Source organism: Lichenostomus cassidix, chromosome 2 (assembly GCF_008360975.1).
Source record: "Lichenostomus cassidix isolate B80296 chromosome 2, HeHo_3.0, whole genome shotgun sequence".
In the NCBI taxonomy this organism is placed as follows: domain Eukaryota; kingdom Metazoa; phylum Chordata; class Aves; order Passeriformes; family Meliphagidae; genus Lichenostomus; species Lichenostomus cassidix.
This window is the reverse complement of record NC_139482.1, coordinates 3,731,033-3,754,216: the sequence shown is the minus strand read 5'-3', so window position 1 is coordinate 3,754,216 and position 23,184 is coordinate 3,731,033. Positions and strand designations below refer to the sequence as shown.

At 44.9% G+C, this 23,184-nt stretch overlaps 1 protein-coding gene across 2 annotated transcripts; it reads left to right on the top strand.

Annotated features, from left to right (window-relative positions):
- GARS1 (glycyl-tRNA synthetase 1) lies at positions 1-22,885 on the top strand. Of its 2 annotated transcripts, none has more exons than XM_085050162.1 (17): positions 1-188; positions 3,465-3,566; positions 5,972-6,074; positions 7,046-7,187; positions 7,906-7,994; positions 9,346-9,422; positions 10,720-10,865; positions 11,357-11,506; positions 13,012-13,174; positions 14,116-14,280; positions 16,489-16,601; positions 16,912-17,052; positions 18,265-18,350; positions 18,842-18,951; positions 20,227-20,320; positions 21,095-21,285; positions 22,529-22,885. In XM_085050162.1, exons 1-17 carry the CDS (start codon positions 51-53, stop codon positions 22,652-22,654), a joined length of 2,136 nt encoding a protein of 711 aa, XP_084906288.1. In that variant the 5' UTR covers positions 1-50; the 3' UTR covers positions 22,655-22,885. The 2 variants fall into 2 exon arrangements, with proteins under 2 accessions (XP_084906288.1, XP_084906287.1); XM_085050161.1 differs by having other exon boundaries at positions 2-188; positions 16,489-16,597; positions 16,908-17,052.
- Positions 22,886-23,184: the final 299 nt, after the last annotated feature.

Genomic DNA, 23,184 nt, shown 5'->3' with positions numbered 1-23,184 from the left:
TTTCATCATGCGGGGGGCGGGCGCCGCTCCTCCCGCTCCTCCTCCCCCTCATGCCGCTTCTCCGTAGCGTCCTGCCCGCCCTGCTGCGCCGCCTCGCCCGCCCGCTCCGCTCCGCCGCCCGCCCCGCCATGGACGGCCCGCAGGCCGAGGCGCTGCTGGCGCCGCTCCGGAACGCGGTGCGGCAGCAGGTAACGCGCCCGGCCCGCGCCCCGCCGGGGGACGTGCGGGTGTCACCCCGGGGTCGGGCGGGCGGGCTGGGGGAGGTGTCCCCGGGCTCCCCCGGCTTGGCCGCCCTGCCGAGGGGCTTGGCGCATCCTCCCGGGCGCTGCGGCGGCTCCGGCTCCGGGCACTGCGGGCCTGCAGGGTCCCCCCGGGTGTCCCTCTGGGTGTCCTCTCGGGTGTCGCCCTGGCTGTCCCCGGGGTCCCTGCCCAGCGCTGGTGCGGGGTGGCCCCTCGGGCACAGGGTGCGGGCGGGTATCGCGTGTGGGTTTCCCCCGTGGCTCTCTGCCCTCCGCACGGTGCCGGAGCTCCTTGGCAGGGCTGGGTCTGTGCGTCACCCACCTGGTGTCCCCTGCCGGGCTGGCTGTGCCCGGGCTGGCTCTCCTGTGCCAGCCTCAGGGCCCCTCTCCGTGTCCCCCGTGTAACGCAGCCCCCGCAGCTCCCCTCGGCCCTTTGGGTGTCCCTTCAGAGCTGAGTTTGTGCCGGGTTTCGGAGGTAAATGACATTCTTTGGAGTCGCATATTTGCCTGATGCAGTAAGGGATGTTCATTCCTTCGCATATTTTCCATTTCATCATTCTGAATTATGTGGGTAGGTGCTCTGTCCTTTTAGCTGGGGCTGCATCGCATTCTCTTCCCATCTCCCTTCTTTTACCTTTATCATCCTTCTTACTTGAGAAGGATTTGGTTGTCTTTATGTTTCCTAAATAAATCTTGGCAGTGAAGCTTGTGTAGTTCCCCTTCCTCCCTTCTCCACCTGCCAGACCTGTGCCCCATGGTCCCCATGAGCCTCCTTTGAGTGGCTGAATCCATATTATTCTCCTTAGCTGCACGCAGAGCTATGCGTGTGTCCCTTGTATTCGCAGATTGGTGCGTGTGTTTCCCCATTAAATGAGTGGATTTATGGCCCTCTAATTATGCCAGCACTTCAGTGAGTTTTTATTATGAATCACTGTACAGCATAATGCCTTGGCAAGAGAGCTGCGTGTAAATAAAGCGATGATCTCCAGAACCAGCCAATTTATTTAGTTTAAAATCCTGGGTGCTGTCATTTGCCTCTGAGTACCAACGCACCCCTTTTTTTCAGGGGTTGAAACTGGTGTGTGGGCGCCAAGGAAAAAAAAAAAAATTGTGCAGCTGGGGCCACACATATTGTGTTGTACAACTGGCTGTAGTAATTCCCAGAGATGTTTGCACAGGAGGAAAGGGAGGGAATAAGAAAGATCGGGGTAGTTGATACCTCTGGATGCAGGGGGTTGTGTCTGGCAGCTCCAGGAGAAGTGGTTTAATTAAACCTAAGGGACTCAGCCTATGGAGAGGGAGCAGCCTATCTTCCTGCAGCAGTGCCTGATGCAATAAGCTGCCGTGATCCAGGGGTGGATCCCTCCCTGCTTTGCTGGTCTGTGGGACAAAGCTGCAGCAAAATTTGCCACATCGAGTGCTGCTGTGCACTCCTCCTCTTGGGCAGGGCTCGACATCGGAGCTTTAATTAGATTGAGTCCTGTCAGCAGGCGTAATTATTTGCTTCAGTTGTGTTTTTTTTTTTTTTTCTTTTTTTTCCCTCTCCTTGCGTATGTCTGAGCACTCTTACTTATAGGTCAGGACAAAGAGTTGCTGTGTGCTGCTTTTGGATGCTCAGCAGTGAGCAGGGTGAGGGCTCTGTTGAGTCAGCAGGAGCAGCTTTGGTGCTGCCTTGATGGTTTTCCACTGCCGACCCCCCTGGCTCAACAAAGGCAATTTGGACTTACTACTTTAAAAGAAAAAAACACCAGATCAGATCCCTCCCTCTGCCACGTTACCCAGGAATGGCAGTTGGAGTCCTCAGCCCCAAAGTGAAACTTTCACGTTTTGGTATAAGTAGTTAACAGGAAGGAAACAGCAGATTTGATCTGTTCTTGTAGCACATGGGGTTGATCCTGACAGGATTCTTATTTTTCCTTCTTCTCCTTGTGTGTGTTTCAATGCAGTCCTTGGAGACTTCCTCCTTTCATTAATAAAATGAGCCTTTGAACCCCTCAGTCTCTGAAGCACTTTTGGCTTTTCTAATCTGATTACAGAACGGCAATCTGTGTATTCTCTTCTCTTTGCTTTCTCAGTTACCTGTAATATGAAGGTCAGGAAAACTCAGAATTTAGGAAAAAGTTGGTATTGTGGAAATGTTGTAATCTCTGTGGATGGTGGGGTTTTTTCCTTTCTTATTTTTTTCTTTTTGCTCAGTGAAGAAGTGCAGTGTGGAAGAAAGATGCTGAACTTGGAGCATCACAGATTTTTTAGAACATCCCACTTGGGGAGGCATTGACATCTCTGTGCTTTTTCTTCCAGCACCTTTGTCCTTCTCAGTAATTCAAGACAGATCTTGCTTTCGGTGAAGAAGGGTGGACTCAAAGGAAGACTTTTAGTTAATTTATCTCCAGGAGCAAGCTGGGAATGACAGCTGAGGATCATGTTCAGAAAAGAGCCCTGTTGGGTGTTCAGGGGTTGAGCACTTCCCTCGGCTGAAAGGGGAGAATCATCCCCACGGGGAAGAGAGACTTTTGTGGAATTGTAACAAGGTGGTGGTTTGACTCAGGTCAAGACCTCCTGTAATCCCACTGCAGGGTTTTGCTGCTCTGAAATATTTAAGCTTTGGGGTCTTTTTTTATCAAGGGTATTTTTATTTTTTGTTGACTGTTGTATCTCAAAATTACTGAACAGGTTTTAAAAAAACTAAATTCTCACACAAAATGCAATGTTTTCTCTGCTTAGACATTGGGCTGCAAATACCTGTGTTCTGTATGGTCTTCTTCTGAAAATTTGTGTCCTTACTTGCCAGTTTTGATCAGATAGGACAGAGGAGAAGAAGCCTGAAATGGTCATAAGTTTTGAAGAAGAGGGAAGGGGTAGAAGGAAGAGAAGCCTTGGTGAAGGAGAAGGGGAGCACAAAGCCTGTGTTCACCATCTGAGAATCCACTTAGTGCGTCCTCAAAGACAGAAACCAGGAATTTGTGTAAAACTGCTGTCCATAGAGCAGTATATTTGCACACTGAGGTTTAATAGCAAGTCTGTAATATAACAAGTGTGTGGGGAGGTTGAATTTCCCAAATGAAGTCTGCTCTGCTAACTCTCAACTGTGTAAGTGCTTGCAGCCTCTGGATACCTGCATGGAGTTTGGATAAAACCCTCCTGAATTGCCTGGGGAGCTGAAAGAAGGAGAGGTCTCATCTGTGGCATTCAAAGAATGAATCTGTATTCTTTTTCTCCTTCTAGGGAGAGTTGGTAAGGAAGCTGAAGGAAGAGAAAGCTCCTCAGGTGGACATAGACAGAGCTGTAGCAGAGCTCAAAGCTCGGAAGAGGGTCCTAGAAGCAAAGGTGAGTCTGGGAATTAAATTCCACAGTTTTGTCTGAAAAGCCTTGAAATCTCTATTTAATTCTTTGTTGCAGGTTTGGGCTAAACAGTCATAGAAAGGTAGACTGAAGCACTTCTGATTCCAGAATCACTTCTAGGTTTCCAACTACTGGCAATTTCATTCTTCACCTGTTACACTAATTTCTGTTAGCATTAAATCAGTGTGCAAACAAATAAATATGAGTTCAGCTTGCCCAATAACCAAAGCTGAAACTGAGCGTGTCTGTCACTGATCTTTGTTTGCTATATAGATTTTTTTTGTGTGTGCAGAGAGTTTTCAGATTCTTTGTGCACTGAAATTCCCTGTCATAGAACCTGTTTATTAGAACCACCCATTTTGCTACAATAACAAAGTTTTTTATAGATGTTTCCAATAACCTGTGGTTCTGCTCAGCCTTAGAGAGAGGTGAAATTGTATCCCCTATTTTAAGTGCAGCTGTGCTTTGAAAAGTCTTTGTGCAAATTAAATGGTGAAACTTGAAAATTGCTTTGTCTCTAGATCAATAGACAAGTAAAATACACTTCCTTATCCTGTGAGCTTCCCTCCCCTTCCCAGACTGAAATAACAAAAAGAAACTTTTGAAACTTCAAACCAGTTGTGTGTGGATTCAATCCAGAGAGCTGTGAGGTTCTTTCTAATTTCTATTTCATATAAACATGATTGCAGTGGTGCTTTGCTGGTATTCTTAAGAATAAATGAATTAATGAGTAAATACAGCACTTATTGTAGCTTCCTGTGAGAATGTGAGTTCACCTGAGCTGAAACCCCTTGACCCTGTTTGTCCTGCAGAGTCACATGGGATGAACAGGTGCTGCTCTCTGCCAGGTCTGGCACTGTGGCTGCCTGTTTACATGCATTTAACCCAAGTAAATGTCATTTTTTACTGAGTATTCAGCATAGGGACTGTGCTTTGAAACCATTGCATGAAACCTGCATTGACAGCTAGGTCATCCTGGAGGAGATACTAAGTGTTTTCCCAGTTTTGTTTACCAACCCTCAGAAGCTTGGAGGGATGTCAGCAGGCAGGTTAGGAGTCCTGGTGTCCCTGTGGATGTCACCAAGCAGGTTAGGAGTCCTGGTGTCCCTGTGGATGTCACCAAGCAGTTTAGGAGTCCTGGTGTCCCTGTGGATGTCACCAAGCAGGTTAGGAGTGCTGGCATCCCTGTGAACCCCACCTCTGTGTTGGAGGATGCAGTGGAGAGGTGTTGTTATCACTTACACAATTTGTGTGGGCTGGCAGTGCAAGGGTGACCTTGCAAACCCAGCATCTGCCCTTGGGAGTGCAGCTCTCCAGCACTGGCAGTGTTTCTCTCCTGATGCTGCTCCCAGCAAGGCATCACAGTCCTTTCCACCTTCTCGGGAAGGCAGCAGTGGGAGAGCAGCTTTGCTTTAGGAGCTGCTGGTGCTTTTCAAGCCCTGTGGTTCCTACTAAAGATGGCAGAGCAGCTCTGAATGTGAAGCTTTGAGGAGGGTGGAGCAGTTGAGTGTACAGGGGTACAGTGCTTTTAAAATTAGACCACATTTGTTTGTCTTTATAGCTGATAAGAAAAGGAAAAGTTTGAAGTAAATGGATGCACAGTACTTTTTGTTACCAAAAGGCTGTTCAAAATCACAGTCTGAGGCTTAGGAGGATCTGAATTTATTGGACTTCTGGGCTTAACTCTGCTTTAATTATCAAAACATCTTTCCTGAAGAAAACCTTTGAAATTTGTTGACCTCACTAATGGACTAGGTTGCAAAAATCACAGGTTTTCAGATGAAATAGTGAGCCCGCTGTTAAACATTTTCACAGTATCTATTCAGGCCATTAATGCACTGTATGTTTTCTGAGTGCAGGGCAGCATATTTGTGAAGACCCAAATTTTACACATAGATTTTCCTTGTACAAATACCTAAAATCATCCCTCTGGCAGAGCATAAATCTTGTCATCTTGAGAGTCAAAGTTTCTTCGTGTGAAGAACACTTTACTGAAAGTTTTATATATGCCAGAAGTTTGATGTGTGCAGCCTGAGATGGTCACTTGAAGCTCTTTTTAGTCAGGAGAGGGAAATGGGTCAGAATTACTTTGGAAATTGGCATTTCTTTGCAGTGATTGTGAAGGATTCTGAGGATAACTCGCTCAGGGAAGGTTAGGTCATGAGTCCACCTCAAGTGTCTGAAATTCTACATTCATACAAGGATGTTAATAATTGAGCACTTGAATCTCACTGGGAACATTCTTCTTTGGCAAATGAGGATGTTGGCAGGATACCTTTGCTTCAAAGGGGTCTTTGCAGACTTCTGACTCACAGTGGTGAAGCGGAGAGGCTTTCTCCTCCTGCCAGAATCAGTAGCTATTAACTGCTTTTGGTTTGCCTGCCTTACAGGAGCTGGCCTTACAGCCCAAAGATGACATCGTGGACAGAGTTAAGATGGAAGACACTCTCAAAAGGAGGTTTTTCTATGACCAAGCCTTTTCTATTTATGGAGGTATGGGTTTGAGGAAATTTGCATTTTAATCCCTTCAGGCTAATGTTCTGGTCTTTCTGGCTGGGTGAAATGCTGCACTCTTGCAATGTTATATTAACGCAGCACGCATGATTTTTTTTTTTAAGTCTGCTTTAAACTTTCCTACTTGAATCTGTAAATCTTTCAAAAACTACCTCTTCCTGAAGTGTTTGGGTTGGGATGGGGCTCAATTTTTGTCTTGTATTCTCTGAATGTAAATGAGTGGACTTTAGGATGCATGTCTTGAGCATTGCATTGGTAGAAGGTGGCTTCTTTGCTGACGGTAGCGTGTTTGGGGCTTAAGGAGATCATCAGCTTATTTATAACCATTCATCTCTATCTGAGCTTCTCTGGGCAAGGTAATCACAGAATATTCTGAGCTGGAAGAGACCCACAAGGATCGAGTCCAGCTCTTAAGTGAATGGCCCATTAGGGGACTGATAATACTCAAACCCACTGTGAACTTCAGAACCTGTTCCCTCAGTGAACTTTGGCAATGAGCTTTATGGCACACGTGAATAAATGTGGCTGTTAAACCTCTTCAGATGGCTGATATGGGCATCTCAGGAGGCAGCACAATGCCTCCATGGTTACTGCTCTTTCACCTTAGGTACTAAAATAAACACTCTGGGTTTGTTTTATTGGCAATAACACTGCTTCAGCTGGTGCATGATCACTTCTCTATTCAGATTCCTCCTTCAGACAGATTGCTGCCACAAGACTCTCCACAAAATGTAATCCACTGGTGGAAGGAGTGTGGCTTTTAGAGTTGGTTGCAGGAGTTTATCAGTTTTAGATTTTGTCACTCTCTGATGCCTCAGTGCTCTGCAGCTGAGCTGTGCTTCATGCTCATAAAACAAAACCAACTAATGGAAACTGAGAAGGGAGGACATCTCCAAACAATGCAGATTTGGACAATCTCACACTTCTTTTTTACCTTTTTCTTTTTGCAGGAGTCAGTGGTCTGTATGACTTTGGGCCTGTTGGATGTGCTTTGAAGAACAACATCATCCAAGCATGGAGACATCACTTTATTCAGGAAGAGCAAATCCTGGAGATTGACTGCACCATGCTCACACCTGAGCCAGTTCTAAAGTAAATATGGGTCTTGGTTTTGTTGTTGGGTTTTTGTTGGGGGTTTTTTTTGGGTTTGTTTTTTTTTTTTGTTTACCTGCAGTAAAAATTCCACTGCAGTGTGGAATTTCTGGTCATAGTTGCTTTTTACAATCTTCAGTAAAATTATCCACAGGGACCTTGAGACTGGGTCACCCAATTTCATACCTTGCTGCAGTGCAAAATAATTAGATACCAGTGCACAAGCCAGTGTGAGAAGCTGTTGTTCCATAAGTCAGGGAGGGCATTGAGACTCATGTTTGAGACTCTAAAGCCTCCTAGCAGACCCATCAGGTAAGAAATTGGCATTATTCCTTTCTCTAAAAGATTAAGAAGACAAGAAAAAGGGCAGAAGCTTTCATGGATCCCTGGTATAAAATACTGGGAAAGTGTCCACCTGAATGACTGGTTACTCCTCACTGCTGCAGCTATGTCTTGTTTTGATCATGATGCAGTTCCTAAAGGCATTAAGTGTCATCTTTATGACACCTTTTAAGATCTGGATGTATTGATCTTTCCCACAGATAATGTTTTCTGTGGGATGCTGCTGCTTAACGTGACTTTATAATCTAAAGCAGGAGTGAGCGTGCAGTTTTTGAAGGATTTGACTTTGATAAAGGTCTGTGCACTGGGATCACACAGTATCTGGGGCTGTCTGGTGGCAGCTGTCACATTTCTTGTTTCATGTCATCTCTTCTAGGACTTCTGGCCATGTAGACAAGTTTGCTGACTTCATGGTGAAAGATGTGAAAAACGGAGAATGTTTTCGTGCCGATCATCTCTTAAAAGGTTTGATTTTGTTCCAAGGCCAGGTGGGCTGGGGATTTCTTGCAGTGGTGCAAACATTAGAGAAGAGAATTCTTTCTCAAGGAAGGTCTGTTGGTGTAGCCAGTCTTTTGTGCTTGTATTTGCAATTAATTAATCATACCATACCAAACAAAAAAATCCCATTAGTTCTGTTAGTGTCTTAAATGAGATACAGGATCTCTGGTGAAAACACAGTTGTGTCTCTTTTTATGAAGTCCAGTGTCATCAGGCCATAGAAGATTCCTGTGTTGTCTAAGTTAAGGATTCCCTATATAATAAGATTCCTGTTCTCCACTGCATTCTTGTCTTTTTTTTTTTTTTTTTTTTTGAGTTTCAGTGGCATTTTCAGTAGTGAGAAATGATTTAATAATGCAGTGAGGGGTCAGAACATGGTTTTCCCATGCAAGGTAAATTACATGGCAGTGGATGACTTTCATGTGTACCTTAGAAATAGACCTTGTGCATTTCTTCAATTTGCAAAGTCCTCACACTTCTTCCTGGTTATTAAAATCTGTTTGGAAAAACAAACCAGAAAAGCCACATGATCAATCTCAGAAATAAGAAGCCTGTTTGAAAAGTTTCTCATGTTCAGCTTCATTGTGAATGGAAGGATTGTTCCACTCTGTTTAAGGGAGTTGTGCTGTTTTTTGAGCCTTTTCCTTGGAATTCAAGTATGCAGAACAATCTATATTGGCATTAAAGCAGTTTCCATGATATTCATTAAGATTTTTTTCCTCAAAAGAAGCCCATCCAACCTCTGCTTCCTTTGCTGAGCAGCCTGATCAACAAACATGTCCCTGTGCTCTGCAGCCCCTCCCTGTGAACAGCCACCTGCTGTTACTGCCTGACTGAGCTGTTACTGACTACAAAGTCAAATTGCTTTTTTCAGACGAGAGTGGGAACTCTTGGCATCACTGTGTGCCTTTGTGTCTCAGGGAGGATGTTGTGCTGTAAGGTGGAATGCAGTCCAACCCCACTGTACCAGCTCTGTGTGCACTTGAATAAAATCACCTTACTTGGGATAAGGCATTTAACTTCTGGTCTGTATAGAAAGAAAGCAAGGAGGAAGGGACTCCAAAGCCATTGCTTGGGTTTAGAGCAATAATATGGGAAGGGAACTAGATCAGGACCTGTTGTTTTCCCTGTGGCACAGCAGTACAGTGAACTGTAGGTCACCACTGCCCTGAGGACATGACTGGAATTACCCTGGTGGACACTGTCAGGACAAGTTGTGGACATCACTTAACTCGTGCTGGAGGATCCTCCTGAGCTGTTTTGCAGTGAGGTCAGTGATGGAGTTGCAATATAAACTCACAACCTGCTTTTCTTACAGCTCACCTGCAGAAACTGATGTCTGACAAGAAGTGCACAGCAGAGAAAAAGGCAGAAATGGAAAATGTTCTAACACAGGTAGGTGGCTGCATGGGGAGGTGGCTGCTTCAGGGAGGAGGGTGTGTGACAGAGTCCAGAGGCAGTGTCCCTTTTCTGTTCCTGAGGATGCTCAGAAGTCTTTACCTCAGAGATCCTCTCAAATACTGAAAACTTAACTTGCTAATAAATACTGTGAGCTTGCTGGTGAATCACATCTCCCTCATTGTTTTGGAGAGTTACTGCTGTTATATTAATTAATCTCTGGAATGTTGGGTAGGTAGGGCTGAAGTCCAGTCTTGGAGCTGGTCTGTGTTCCATTTCATACCTGGGGAAAAAGCTTTTACCTTTGTCAGTCCCTTCTGTGGGATTGTGATACAAAGGAACAGAGATGGATCACAAGTTTTGTCAGGGTTTTTCTGAATCAGCTTAGCTTAGTTTTGAAGTTGTCTCATCTTTGAAGCAACTTGAGATTTGTTCCTCTGTCTCTGGCACCCCATGAAGGTTTTTCCTGTGTTTACCATGAGAATAATTGGTTCTCAGGCTGACATTCCTGAACAACTGTACAAACATTTGCCTTTAGTTTTTAATTTGTTTTACTTTGGTTTTAATGTTTGTTCTCATGACTTCTAGGATAAATGTTTCCAAAGCTGTGCATTGAATGAATGTTTCCTTCTAGAAAGAGAAACTTATTTTGTCAGTGTTTTGCATCACTGAGCAGCTGTCATTAGTTTTTCCACACTACAATGCTGAACTTTAACCATCCTTCAGGGAAATTTTTCTATTAATAAACTATTTTTATATCATGTTTTTGTTATTTTTTCCCGATACATGAAAGATCATGACAACTAATGCTAGAAATGCAGAACAGCTCTCAAAGAGCATCTAATGCATTGCTTGAATGCTTGAACATTGTGTTTCATGCAGCAGAAGAAGAAATGAATGCAAACAAAGCCCTGCAGAAATTTTAGCTTTCTTCTCTCCTACTGCTGTATTTTTTGTTCCCAACACAGAACTCTTCATGTTTTAGCTGAATCTGTTCTGGTGGGTGGTGGTGCAGTCCCAATGACTTTTCTTCTGCTTTACACCCACTCTTAAGCTCAGACTTCCTGTGGTATGACTAAATCCTGGACCTAGTACTAAAATGGGTTTGCAAATGTGCAGTGTATTCTTCTGTCACTGGTTCAGACTTCAGCTTGCTTGAAAATTTAGGTTAGAAGGGAATATTTTGGGCAGGTGATTCAGAGCTGTGGATCACGCTCAGGAAAAGATGAAGAGGACATTCATTCCTGTTATCTTGTCTAGTAATTAAAATAATTCTCCTGTGTTTTGATATTAGTTGGACAATTATGGCCAGCAAGAGCTTGCAGATCTCTTCGTGAACTACAATGTGAAGTCACCTGTCACTGGGAATGACCTGTCCCCTCCTGTTTCTTTCAATCTGATGTTCAAGACCTCCATTGGGCCTGGAGGAAACATGCCTGGGTAGGTGCTAATTTCATTCTGTTCACACTCTCCCTGCTTTGGAGATCATTTGGAATAAAAATTAAGTATCTGAAGTAGAATTCCCCTGCCTTTCAGTCCCAGCCTCCTGTTGGGGGTTAGCATTCCTTGGTGTATTGGGCAAAGGCAGGAGAAACAAGGGGCTGTTGGAGAGTCATGAAAATACCTTCACCCAAAATATGGATCCCAGCTGTGCCCTTGCTGGTTGGAGTAGTTTCCATAAAGCCAGTTAACGCTGGTCTGCAATTGTCAGTGACTTCATGGCTGTAGAAAACCTACTTCAGGGTACCTGTTCAAGGGAGGAGATTTTATTTTTTCCCCTTTAGTTTATTGCTTCATTGGTTTTTTGTCTGGAGTTAAAAGTCTCAAGAGAAAAAATTTCACCTGTAGGTTTTGTAGTAACTGTGGCTTTCTCCCTGCTTTCCCCACCCTTAAACCTTCCTGATTTTTCCTTACCACTCATCTCCTTTCAGCTATCTGAGGCCAGAAACTGCACAGGGAATATTCCTCAACTTCAAACGTCTTCTGGAGTTTAACCAAGGCAAATTGCCTTTTGCTGCTGCCCAGATTGGAAATTCCTTCAGGAATGAAATCTCACCCCGCTCCGGCCTTATCAGAGTGAGGTACTGCAAACTTCCTCTTTCAGCAGGAGGGTACTGGGAGCAGGCAGCACCTTCCTTTTGTCCCACTGTTTGTGCAGAATTGTTTCACTTCAGTGCTTTCTCCCAGAGGAGTCCTGGTTATGTGCCTGGTGAGTCTCAGGCTTTGCAGATGAGCTCACAGTTTAGTTTTTAAGTACAGAATTTTATCTAAGATTGGCTTGTGAGAAATTGAATCTCTGAAATAGTTGTTGTATTGGAGATAAACTCAGTCTCACTGACAGAATTTGGCTTCCATCATAGCCTAAAAGAATCATATCAAAGGTAGCTATGTTCTCTACAGAACTTTGCTTGTTTAATTATGTTCATGCAATTTGCTTTGAAACTGAAATCAAAACGTGATTGACCTTGCAGCAATATTTCCTTGTCTCAGTCCTGCAGATTCTGCAGTTCTACAACTTGCTCCAGAGAGGAAGTTGGGAGATAACCTGACTCAGGACCAGTGTTTGTGTCGCAGGATCAGTCAAGCAGGAAAGCTCAGGGTTATTGGGAATTTCAGTTCTGTCTTTGGATAAAAGTGATTATTGCCTTTTATTAAGGATAATCTGTCTATTTAAATTGATCTGTCCTAATTGAAAGTCCCCTCCATATAATTTGGAGCAAGAGCTCCCATGCACAGGCAGTACATGCTGTAAACTTGGTAATTGATTATTTTGTGGTGCCATAAAATGTCACTCAGAGGCTGTGGCATCTTTAGTATGGAGGGAAGTCAGGAATTTCCTCAGTCCTCCTGTTCTGTTTTGCTCATCTGGAAATGAGAACTTCTCTCATCGAAATAATTTTCAGTCAAATATAAATGATATGCTTGTGGCACATTTATTGGAGACTGTTATTATGCAATCAGAGCAAATTACACCCTGATGGCTGTGATTTACAGTTAATGATTACCTAGAGCTTTTTTAAAGGTTCTTGATAACAAGCTAATTCAGTGGAAAGTGATTTCAAGCAAGAAGGCTCAGAATCAATCTCTGAGTATAGATACATTAAAGACAAGTTCTTAAAACAGAAAGCACACCATGGCTGAGTGCAGCATTATCATTATCTTCAGGAAATTACCACCTCACCTGGTTATTTTTGGCACCTCTGACACGAGTTAAAGCTAGTGATTTAATCAGCAGACCCTGAAGGAACAAATACATCTAATATGGGCATTACAGCAGTCTGGAAAAAACTCCAGAGAACTTCTGGAAGTACTTCCAAAGGTGGTATTATGTGCTCTGATTCACAGTGCTGTTAACTGTGGCCTGGAGAGCTCTAGATGAATTTGTAGAAAGTTTTGTTAGGAATTTGAAGGTGAAATTAAACCCAGTGATGAGACTGGTTCATATTCCAGTCTGTCCATTGTCTTGTCTCTGGGTTTGCATGTGATTTTAAATTACTGACTTGCTTGTGAGAGGCTGCAGCAATGATTTATTTGGGGGGGGTCTAATGCATAAAATATTAAATAGAAGTTTGTTTGTTTTCACAAGGGAATTCACCATGGCAGAAATTGAGCACTTTGTGGACCCCAGTGAGAAAAACCACCCCAAGTTTCAGAACGTGGCAGATCTCAACATCCTCCTGTACTCAGCCAAGGCCCAGGTCAGCGGGCAGTCTGCCCACGTCATGCGGCTGGGAGATGCTGTCCAGCAGGTAACCTTCCTCTGGGAAGCACTGGGAGTTTGCTCCTTGCAATATTGCTCTCAAAGCTGTTACAAACTGGTTTTTTTAAAATGAGGGCTGTGAATGGTGTGCCTGTCCAGCCCCACGTTGGTCTGAACACATGTAGTGCAACTGAAATGTTGTCAGTCCAGGACTGAGGGGATGGATCAGCTTCCTGTAATGGGCTTGCACAGTTGTTGTGTTGGTGCCTCCTGAGCTTTGTTCCCAGATTTGGGAGTAGGTTCTCTTCAGTGAATGAGTGAGACTGAGATCCTGGCCTGGTCTGTGTTACAAGAAGAGTGCAGCTGGTGCTGGGATAGGGGTTTGAAGTGAAACTTCACACTTAGCTAGTGGGAGAGGTACAGTAAGGAATATTAATATGAGCAGTAACTGGGAATCTCATTTTCAGCTGCTGACCCCATCAGTACGTGGCTTGCATAATTAGATGAATCACTACCTGATTCATCCAATTATGAATGGGTTGATTTACCAACCCCCTCCACCCCATTTCCTCCAACCCCCAAAGAAAAAAAACACCATATGGAAAAAACACCAAAACACCGCCTTTAAAAAACATAAACAAAGCAAAAAAACCCCAAAAACAACAGCCAAAAAAAAGAACACCACCCCCTATTGTGTTGCAGCTGTGAACTGTAGGGTGCAGCTGTTGTAATGCCAGTGACTGCAGTGCTGCATACAGTGGGGTATTTACAAATAGGTGATCCTCAGAGACAGTGGGTGATGAGTCGTGGAGTGACAGAAACTCACTGTTTTGGTCAGATGGAGATGATGTAACAGTTTCACGGGAGACAAAACTTCACTACAAATTCTGTCTGAATCATGCCATGTTGTCTGCAGAAGTACAACAAACCATGACTTTGCTTCCTTAGGAATTAATGTGGGTGTTTTCTTCCTGCTTTTTCCCCCTGCAGGGTGTGATCAATAACTCGGTTCTCGGTTACTTCATTGGCAGAATCTACCTCTTCCTCACAAAGGTCGGTGTCTCCCCGGAGAAGCTGCGCTTCCGACAGCACATGGAGAATGAGATGGCTCATTATGCCTGTGACTGCTGGGATGCAGAGTCCAAAACCTCCTATGTAAGTGGGCAAAGTGGAAACAGCGAGGGCAACCTCTTTCAGATCTGGTTTATTTCTTGTTTTTAAAGTTAGGGTTATGAGTCTGATGTGTCTGTCCAGCTCTGTGTTGGTCTGAACACAGTGCTGTTGAAATACTCTGAATCCAGGACTGAGGGGCAGGTCAGCTCCCTGCACAAAGTTTGTGAACTGTTCATGCTGCTTTGGTAGGTCCAGTCTCCTTTGCTGGAGCCTGAAGTAGCCTGGGGACACTTCACTGGTCAGATTTCATCTGGAGTTAAAGGAAACTCGAGTCCTGGTGCTTTCCAAAGACTGTAACCTCTGTAACAGCAGTGGGGAAGGATTTGTTTTGCTGGAGGTGTTATTCCAGCGCAGATTGCTTCCTGCTTGAATGCCTGCTCTTCCTTTCCCCCTTCCAAGCTGTTGGAAATGAGTTCACTCCTGCCAGTTCAGACAGCTGGTGCTGGGAGAAAAAATCCCCAAGGATTTTTTTATCATCTTTCTGCTGAGTCATTAAGAGCTTTTTGGTTCAAGCCTTGTTGAATGCCTTTTATTCCCTCTTGTATTGTTGGCTGGATTTAGACTTGCCACTAGTGATGTTTTATTACAGCAAGTTAGAGGAACAGCAGCCAGTAAAATTCTACCAAACTTAAGATTAGAAAAAACCAAAGCAGCTCAGATGAGTGATTTATCTTCATATGGAAAAGACCTGGAGAAGTGACTGAAGGAATGGCTTCCTCTCAATGTCCATAGCTAACTTCCATAAGTTCACAGCCTCTCTTCCCAGCCAGTCCAAAACTGGACATATGTGGGCCTCATCATGGAAATAAAATTATTAAACTTTGCAAGGCTTGTCATGATGATCAGGACAATGCTAACAGAGCAGGGTGTCCAACAGCCTAACCCAGGAGTGAGCACAGCAATCCCAGGGGCATGAAAGGAACACTGGGAGCTGCACCATGCTTTGGTTTGTTACTTAACTGACCAAAAATGTTTTTATCAACTTGCAGCACTCAGTAGGAAGTGATTGTTCTGAGTAGCTTAAAATCCATTCCATAAATTTACTGCATACAATGGTTTGGGTTAAGGGATTTTAGAGATCTAACCCCCCTGCCAAGGGATGCCTTCCACAGGCCAGGGTGCTCCAAGCCCAAACCACTGGCCTTGGACAGTTCCAGGGATGGGGCAGCCACAGCTTCTCCGGGCAACCTGTGCCAGGGACTCTCATCCTCAGCAGAATTTCTTCTTAATGTCTAATCTAAACTTGCCCTCCTTCAGTTTGAAGCCATTCCCCCTTGTCCTGTCACTCCATGCCCTTGTCCAAAGTCTCTCCAACTCTCCTGGAGCCCCTTTAGGCACTGGAAGGGGCTCTAATGTCTCCCTGGAGCCTTCTCCAGGTAGATACAGGTTTACACATAAACCTGTATTTTGTGTTTTCTGAGAAGCAGCTGTGACACTCTAATGGCTCAATTTCTGTAAAAATCCACCAAGATATTCTGAAACATCGTGACTCTTCAAGCACAGGGATTTCTTCTGTTCACATACCCTTCGTGACACCCTGCTGTATCACTCCAGCCCGGAAAACCACACTGATGCATGTCCCACACTGATGTGACAGTGAGTGGGAAGCAGCTGCTGAGCCTTTTCTTACATGGCATTGTCTGTTAGGAAATCCAGAGGGAGCTTGTATTTGCTGCTTCACCAATCCAGTGTGAATGATGTTTCGAGATTGCTCCTTGCTGAAATGTTGAAAGAAGAGCTTCCCTTGCACGTGCTCTGTGTTGTAGCAGCTCCTAAGCCAGGCTTTTGGCCATTCCAGTGTGGCTGATTCCCTGCTGTCTGTCCCATGCTTGGGAGCAGTAGAGCCCTGGGGACATGATGCCTTGTGTGCCTGTGGCATGTGAGTGATAGGACTGTGTGCTCTGGCCCCAGCCCGAGCTGTTGGCACAGGGCTGTGCTCTGCCAAGCCATGTGGAAAAGCTGGCCCTGAGCACAGGCATTGGGTAGATGACTGATCGTTTCCTCTGGAAACAAATGGAATCACTCAAATGAGGGAGCAACTGGTGAGGGAGGGCTGCTTATTGTAACAGAGCTAATTATGTAGAAAAACCAGTCATGGCAGCAGGGAGGGCTTAAGGGTGAATAAACATATTTGATGGTTAAGTGGACAAAAAAGTGAGTTGGTGAAAGCTTGCAGTTTTGTTTTTTCAGGGTTGGATTGAGATCGTTGGCTGTGCTGATCGTTCCTGCTATGACCTTTCCTGCCATGCCCGCGCCACCAAAGTTCCTCTTATAGCTGAGAAGCATCTCAAAGAACCTATATCCTTTCAGAATAAACCAGCTTCTTCTGAAGTGAAGAGGGATTTGACAGGGAGATGTCTTGGAGATCTGCACAGCTCTGTTTTGAGTTACGTCTGTGTATTTAACAAGGAAACCTACAACTACAGACCAGCTTGACTTTGGGAAGTGACCTGGAAAGAATTGAGTATTTTTTATTTCGCTCTTGGAGGGCAGTTCTTTCATCCAGTAGTGGAGGAGATGTCTTTGTGTTGTGTAGCAATTAACTTTGACATAACAAAGGAAGCAGGCCCTGCTTTGTGTCCTCACAACCTCCTTAACTGCCTTGTACAGAACAGTCAACATTGTTCAGTTTGAGGCAAATAAGGGAGCCATTGGCAAAGCTTACAAGAAGGATGCCAAGGTGGTGATGGAATATCTTTCCATGTGTGATGAGTGCTACATCACCGAGATGGAGCAGCTGCTCAACGAGAAAGGGTGAGCTGGCTCTGTGTGTGTGTGGTACCTTCCTCTGACACCTTTGCTGTGGCCTCCAAAGGGCTGCAGCATTTATCTGAGCCACCTGAAACCAGTTTCCTTGTGAGAGCAGCCTGTGTGGGCCATCTGAAATGTTACAGTGCTGTCCCTTCCACCAGGCATTGCTGGTCATCCATCAACATCTCTCTTGGTGTATGCACATAAATCAAATATTTGTCTGTTTGTGTGGGAATGAGCTTCTGGCTTTAGTAGGATCATCCCAGAAGAGAAACAGTTCAGTGAAATGGGAATTGTTTGCCAGCTTCCCCACTCTGATTTGAGAGTTGACCAGGACTGACTTAAAACCTTTAATAAAATAACTCTGTGATCTATGGAACAAAATAGTTAAATGAGAAGCAAAACTTGCCTGAGTATCCTCCAGTGTTCAGTGAGCTGCTTTAGGACCTGTTATAGCTTTGATTTACTGTGGCAGGAATTTTTATAATTTTCTTCGATCTGCCTTCCTATAACAACACGTGCAGGAACTGAAAATATGAGAAGTATTTACAGTTGTCAAATTTGGCTGAAGCAGGCCAACAGCTGTCTGTGTTATGAGAAAGTTAATGGTGCAGTAATGAAAAAATAAACTTCATTTCCTGCTTGAAATGCTACAAGGTGTAGGATCAATGAATACATTACAGAAGGGTAACATTTACATCTTTCTTTCTTCCCCTAAGCTAAGATTATTTCCTTTACATCTCTGTGAATATGAAAGTGTAGAAAAAACCAGTAGCACTCAAAATGGGCAGGGAAATTATTGCAGAAAAGAAAGTGAACTTAGTCCATCCAGAATCTCCCTGAAATGGTTCAATAGATGAGTTCCAAGCAATATCCCTGGTTTTATTGGTAGTCCAGTGCCTGCTTTGTGTGCCTCCCTTTTTTTCTTCGGTGTACAGGCTTCATCCTGAGATTTCCTAATTGAGTTTGCTTCAGGCTGTTAACCACAGCTAAGCTCACTGTGATGATGAAAATGGTTGCTTTGAATGTACATGTAGCAATTTTATTATTAATGCATATTTCTTTTAATGGGTATGCTACATGTGTCTTTCATCTCTGGGGTTTTGCCTGGCTTCTGTCATCCCACTCTTAGAGTCAACCAACTGATGCAATTAAGGAAATAAAACTTGTTTGTTTATTACTGTAGCTTTTAAATGACTTCTTTTTCCTTTGCAGGGAATTCACTGTTGAAACTGAAGGGAAAACTTTTAAATTAACAAAGGACATGGTTACTGTGAAGAGATTTCAGAAAACATTACATGGTAAATTTGATTCTTTGTTGTTTGATCATCATCGGGATACACTTAGAGTATAAACTTTATTAGTGGCATTGTCCTGTTAATATTGTAACACAGTGTAGGAAAAATGCCAAATGTAATTTCCTTGAAGTTTGACAGTTTAAGAGTTGGAAAGCTTTTGGAAAGTCAGTGACTGCATCTCCACAGAGCTTTTGTCCTGATGGGAGAAATGGGGCTAGAAGGTAGCTTTCCAAAATGCATGGATTTAATTCCTTAAAGAAGCCAGAGAAGGGGCCCTGAGTTGTTTTCTACAGCCTAAATACATCCTGTGCATGAGCTAAGTCCAAAGCTCTATTCCAGGTATTTGTATTTAGAGCAGAAATGTTTAATCTTTTATTTCCATGTACTCACCTACACATAACCAGAACTGAGCAGAAAGACAGCATCAGCAACCACATCTTTTTCTCATGTCTAAATCAGTTTTTAATGGTGATGTGTGTTATTCTGTGTTCCAGTGGAAGAAATTGTCCCAAATGTCATTGAGCCCTCGTTTGGCATTGGAAGGATCATGTACACAGTGTTTGAACACACATTCCGCATCCGGGAAGGAGACGAGCAGAGAACGGTGAGTATCCCTGAGGTTGGGCCTCAGCTTCAGCCAGCTGCAGCCCTTCCTTCCCCTGACATCCATAAAAAGGGCTGAAATAAGACAGCACAATGCCCAGTAGAGATGGGAAAGCCCAGGTAGGCTGTGGAGTTATGCCAGGGTAATGTGTTGTTTTTACATGAGAGCATTCTGGGGCCATGTGTGTATGAGGCTGTCACTGGATTAGTTACAAGGGGTGAGAAATTCCTCCTTCTGGATCCACACTTGGCAGTGTTCCATCGCTCAGAAAAAGGCATTTCTTCAGTGTTTCATTTCCTTTCTTTTCTGCTGCTTTTCCTGGAATCATAATTCTGTGCAGCAAGATGGACAATGGACTAACTGTTTCCTCAGTCCCCTGTGAAATTCAGCCTTCTCTGGTTCTGGACACCCCTAAAACCTTGGCCTGAAAATTTGCTGTAGCAGGGGCCAGAGGAAGTGTTTGTCACATACAGGACATCAGCCTCTTCCAGCCAGTGCCCAGATGTGATGCTCTGTTCCAGTGCTGGTGGGAAGCTGGATAGAAACTTGGTGCTGCTTCCTGCTTGGTGTTTCTGGCTCCTGGACTGTTCATAAAAAAGAAATAGAGCAAAATAAAAGTGCTTCTTCGTGGCTCTGGGTGCCGCAGGCTGTGGTACATTTATGACTGGGAGAACAAGGTTCAGGAGCCCAGAGTTACGACACAGTTGACTTTGAATCACAAACTACTCCTGAAGTCTAAAATGGTGGACTTACCTTGCTTCTGTATAGCCTGTGCTGCTCTGTATTGTGGTACATCTCACTTGCATTACTTTCCTTTTACATTTTGCTGTTTGCCAGGAAAAGTTTTATTATTTTCTCCCCACTTCTGGCACATTTTTATTTTCTGAGGGTGTCTGTGACAGGTTCTGAAAATTTTTTTGCTGCATATTCTCCATGTATGTGGAGTCTCAAACAGCATGCATAAGACTAAATCTCTTGGAAAGACACCTCCACCCTTAATTTTTCTGATATTCAGATGAGGTTAAATTTCCTTAGGAGGGTTCTAATAGACCTCTTCTGGTGGGAGGTAATATTTAGCTGTCAGGGGATAAGGAGGAATGGAGGCTGAAGAAAACCAGTCCTCCTTCAGTGGTGTGAGGTGACACTGCTGATGTCTTAGAGAAGGCCAGAGCAGTTACCCTGCTTCCAGCCTCAGTCAGAGCTCATTCTCACCTCCCAAGCATCTGATCTAACCATTCAACTTGCATTTATTTGTGCTTCTCCTTTATTCCACAGTTCTTCAGCTTCCCAGCTGTTGTAGCACCGTTCAAGTGCTCCGTTCTTCCTCTGAGCCAGAATCAGGAATTCATGCCTTTTGTCAAGGATTTGTGTAAGTGTGTTAAGCACTTTGGGTCTGATTGGGCAGTGCACAGGGAAGAGAGATCTCTCAAAATAGCATTGGGATCATGTGGCTCTCCCATGTGCAAAGGGAGAGTTGTCAGCCTGAACCAACTGAGTATCCACAAGCTTTGGGTATCCATCAAACTCTTCAGCTACCTCCAAAAAACACACCACCATGGCTGTCCCTGTGTTGGAGTGTAAAAGACTTTTTTTTCCTTCTTTGTCAAAAATAGGAGAGGCTGTCAGGAGCAGTGGGGTTTTTTTGTTTGTTTTGTTGCTAAAGTTTTCTTTGCTTTTGTTGGCCAGCCAATTCACTGAGTCTGTCCCAGAGCTGCTGAGCCTCCAAATTTTCTTTCAAAGTACCCAGTGTGAATCATGGTGAAAGATAGGGACCACGAACAGCTAAAGAGATGAAGGGTAGGAGCAGGGGTTGCATGTCAGGCAGTGCCTTTTGCTGTGAGCACCAGTTCTACCTAGGACCTTGTCTCCCTGTGCTGAGGCTGGGAGACAGCAAACCCACACTGAAGCTGGGCTGGAGTTAAAGCAGAGTTGTGGCACTGATGACATGGGAAGAACTCGGTCACTTTGCACTTGGGCTGAGGGCAGAGTGGGTTTGACCTTGTGGTCCTACAAAGACTGGAACATGAGTAAAGTCAGGGCTTTGAGCTGCTGCTTGCACCCAGGACAGGCTGTACCTCATGGGGTGTGGGGAGTGTGCTGGGGTTGTGTGGTGATCTGTGGTGATCCCTGCTCTGCCCTGCAGCCGAAGCACTGACCAGGAATGGCATCTCGCACAAGGTGGACGATGCCGCGGGCTCCATCGGCCGGCGCTATGCCCGCACGGATGAGATCGGCGTGGCCTTCGGCATCACCATCGACTTCGACACCGTCAACCGCACCCCGCACACCGCCACGCTGCGCGACCGCGACTCCATGCGCCAGATCCGCGCTGAGGTGAGCGCAGCACCGCGGCATCGGCTGCTCACCGAGCCAGATGTGCTCCTTGGGGCCTGGGGAGAGCAGCAGCTGCTGGTTCTGAGCCGGCACTGGTCCTGCTGGGAGCTGCCTCCAGCTCTGGAGTGATTCAGCTGTTTTGAGAAGTCCCTGGGGAATAGATTTGGTCAGGCAGAAGATGCTGGCCCAGCTGATAGAGTGAGGAGAAGCTCGTGTTTGTCTTGGATACAAAGATGACGTTACCTGAAAGCCATGCTTTCAGGTATTTATGTTCTTTAGAGTGGCTCTTCCTGAGTAAAGGCTGCTGAGTCAAAGCATTGACTGGGTTGTGTGGCTTTCAAAGGCAGGGCTCCTCAGAATCCACAGGCACCAAAAGGCAGAACATCTTTGCTTTTTGTTGCTGGTCTTGGCTGTGCAGCCCCAGCGGAGCTGATGAACCACTGCCCAAAAGCTTTGTGTGCCCTGAGCATGCTCTGCCAGTGAGGCCATAGTGCAGAGACTGGAATAGCAAAAACCTCCCTGTGGTGGACTCTGCCTGTGACCAGAACTGCTCAGAGCCATGGATCTGCAGTCTTGGGGGATTTAGGGTTTTTCTTCTGCCCCTGATGCCCTTTTCTCCCTGGCTCTGCCCCAGGCACAGGAGGAGATGGTGATTACCTGTGAGGCTGAGTTGTAGCTCCACAGAAGCACCTCTACTGCCTGGGGCTGCTGAGCTGGCTGGGGCTTGCCTTGGTGTAAAAGACAATCCCAGTTCCTCGGGGCACCCATGTGTCTCTCTGTCACCTGGTGACCTCTCAGCGCCGACCAGCAGAGATCAAACTTCACTATCCTTCAATTTCTGCAAGTTTTCAGCTTTCTGCCTGATCCTTTGCACCACGACAGTGCTGTGAGGAGCAAAGGAAAGGCAACTGGCAGCTTCTTTTGTGCTGGTCTTACAGCAGGTAGGGCCTGGCTGAATTCTGGCTTAGAGCATCTTTTGGATGTGTGTATTGGGTTTTTTCCCTTCCCAAGCTGTAGCACAACATTATGTTGCTTTGGTCCACCATTTTCCTCATGGATCACCTTACTAACAGATGACACAGACTGATTTAAGATGTTCTAATTAATATTTTTCTCCCTAAAATGATCTTCCAGGAGGTATCTTGCACCTGTTCTGTTGCTGATGTAAAGATTACCCACACTCCCCAAACATCCAGCTTAATTTTTGTGACTTTGTGTTTCTTATGTCTTTGTGGCTTTGCAGATTTCTGAACTTCCTGCCATCATCCGAGACCTGGCCAACGGTTATCTCACCTGGGCAGATGTTGAGGCAAAGTATCCACAATTTGAGGGACAAGAGACTGGCAAAAAGGACACAATAGAGGAATAAAGAAAAGGACCTGAAGTAAAATCCTGTCAAAATGTCCACTTTTTACTGTTCATGTTAATATGGAATAAACTTACCATGTATTATTCAAAGCTGCATTGTTTGTGCACACAGGGACTATTTGGGATTTTTTCCTTTTCCTCAATTGCTGACTGGATTTAACTTTAAAAACTAAAATTATTGCAGCCTGAGCTGAAGGTGTTAAGAATAAAACCACCATTGTATATGCCTGCCTCTCTGTGTTCCTGCAGCCTTGTGCTTTTTTCAGAAATACCCTTTTTTTCTCTCATTTTTGCCCTCCTGCTTATGGCTGTGGGCATTACAGGTTTGTTGTAGACCCTCAAGAAGGCAGGGGCTGTTCAGGCTTTGGATTTGGATCATGCTGGATTTGGATCATCCTGGACTCTTGTGGCAGATGGTACCAGTTGTTTGGGCTGTTTGTGACAGAGTGGTCACAGTGCCAGTTTCGTCTCTTACCAGTCCTCTTTTCTCCACTCTGGTTCAAGCAGCCACCTCATGAGATCGGTTCAGTG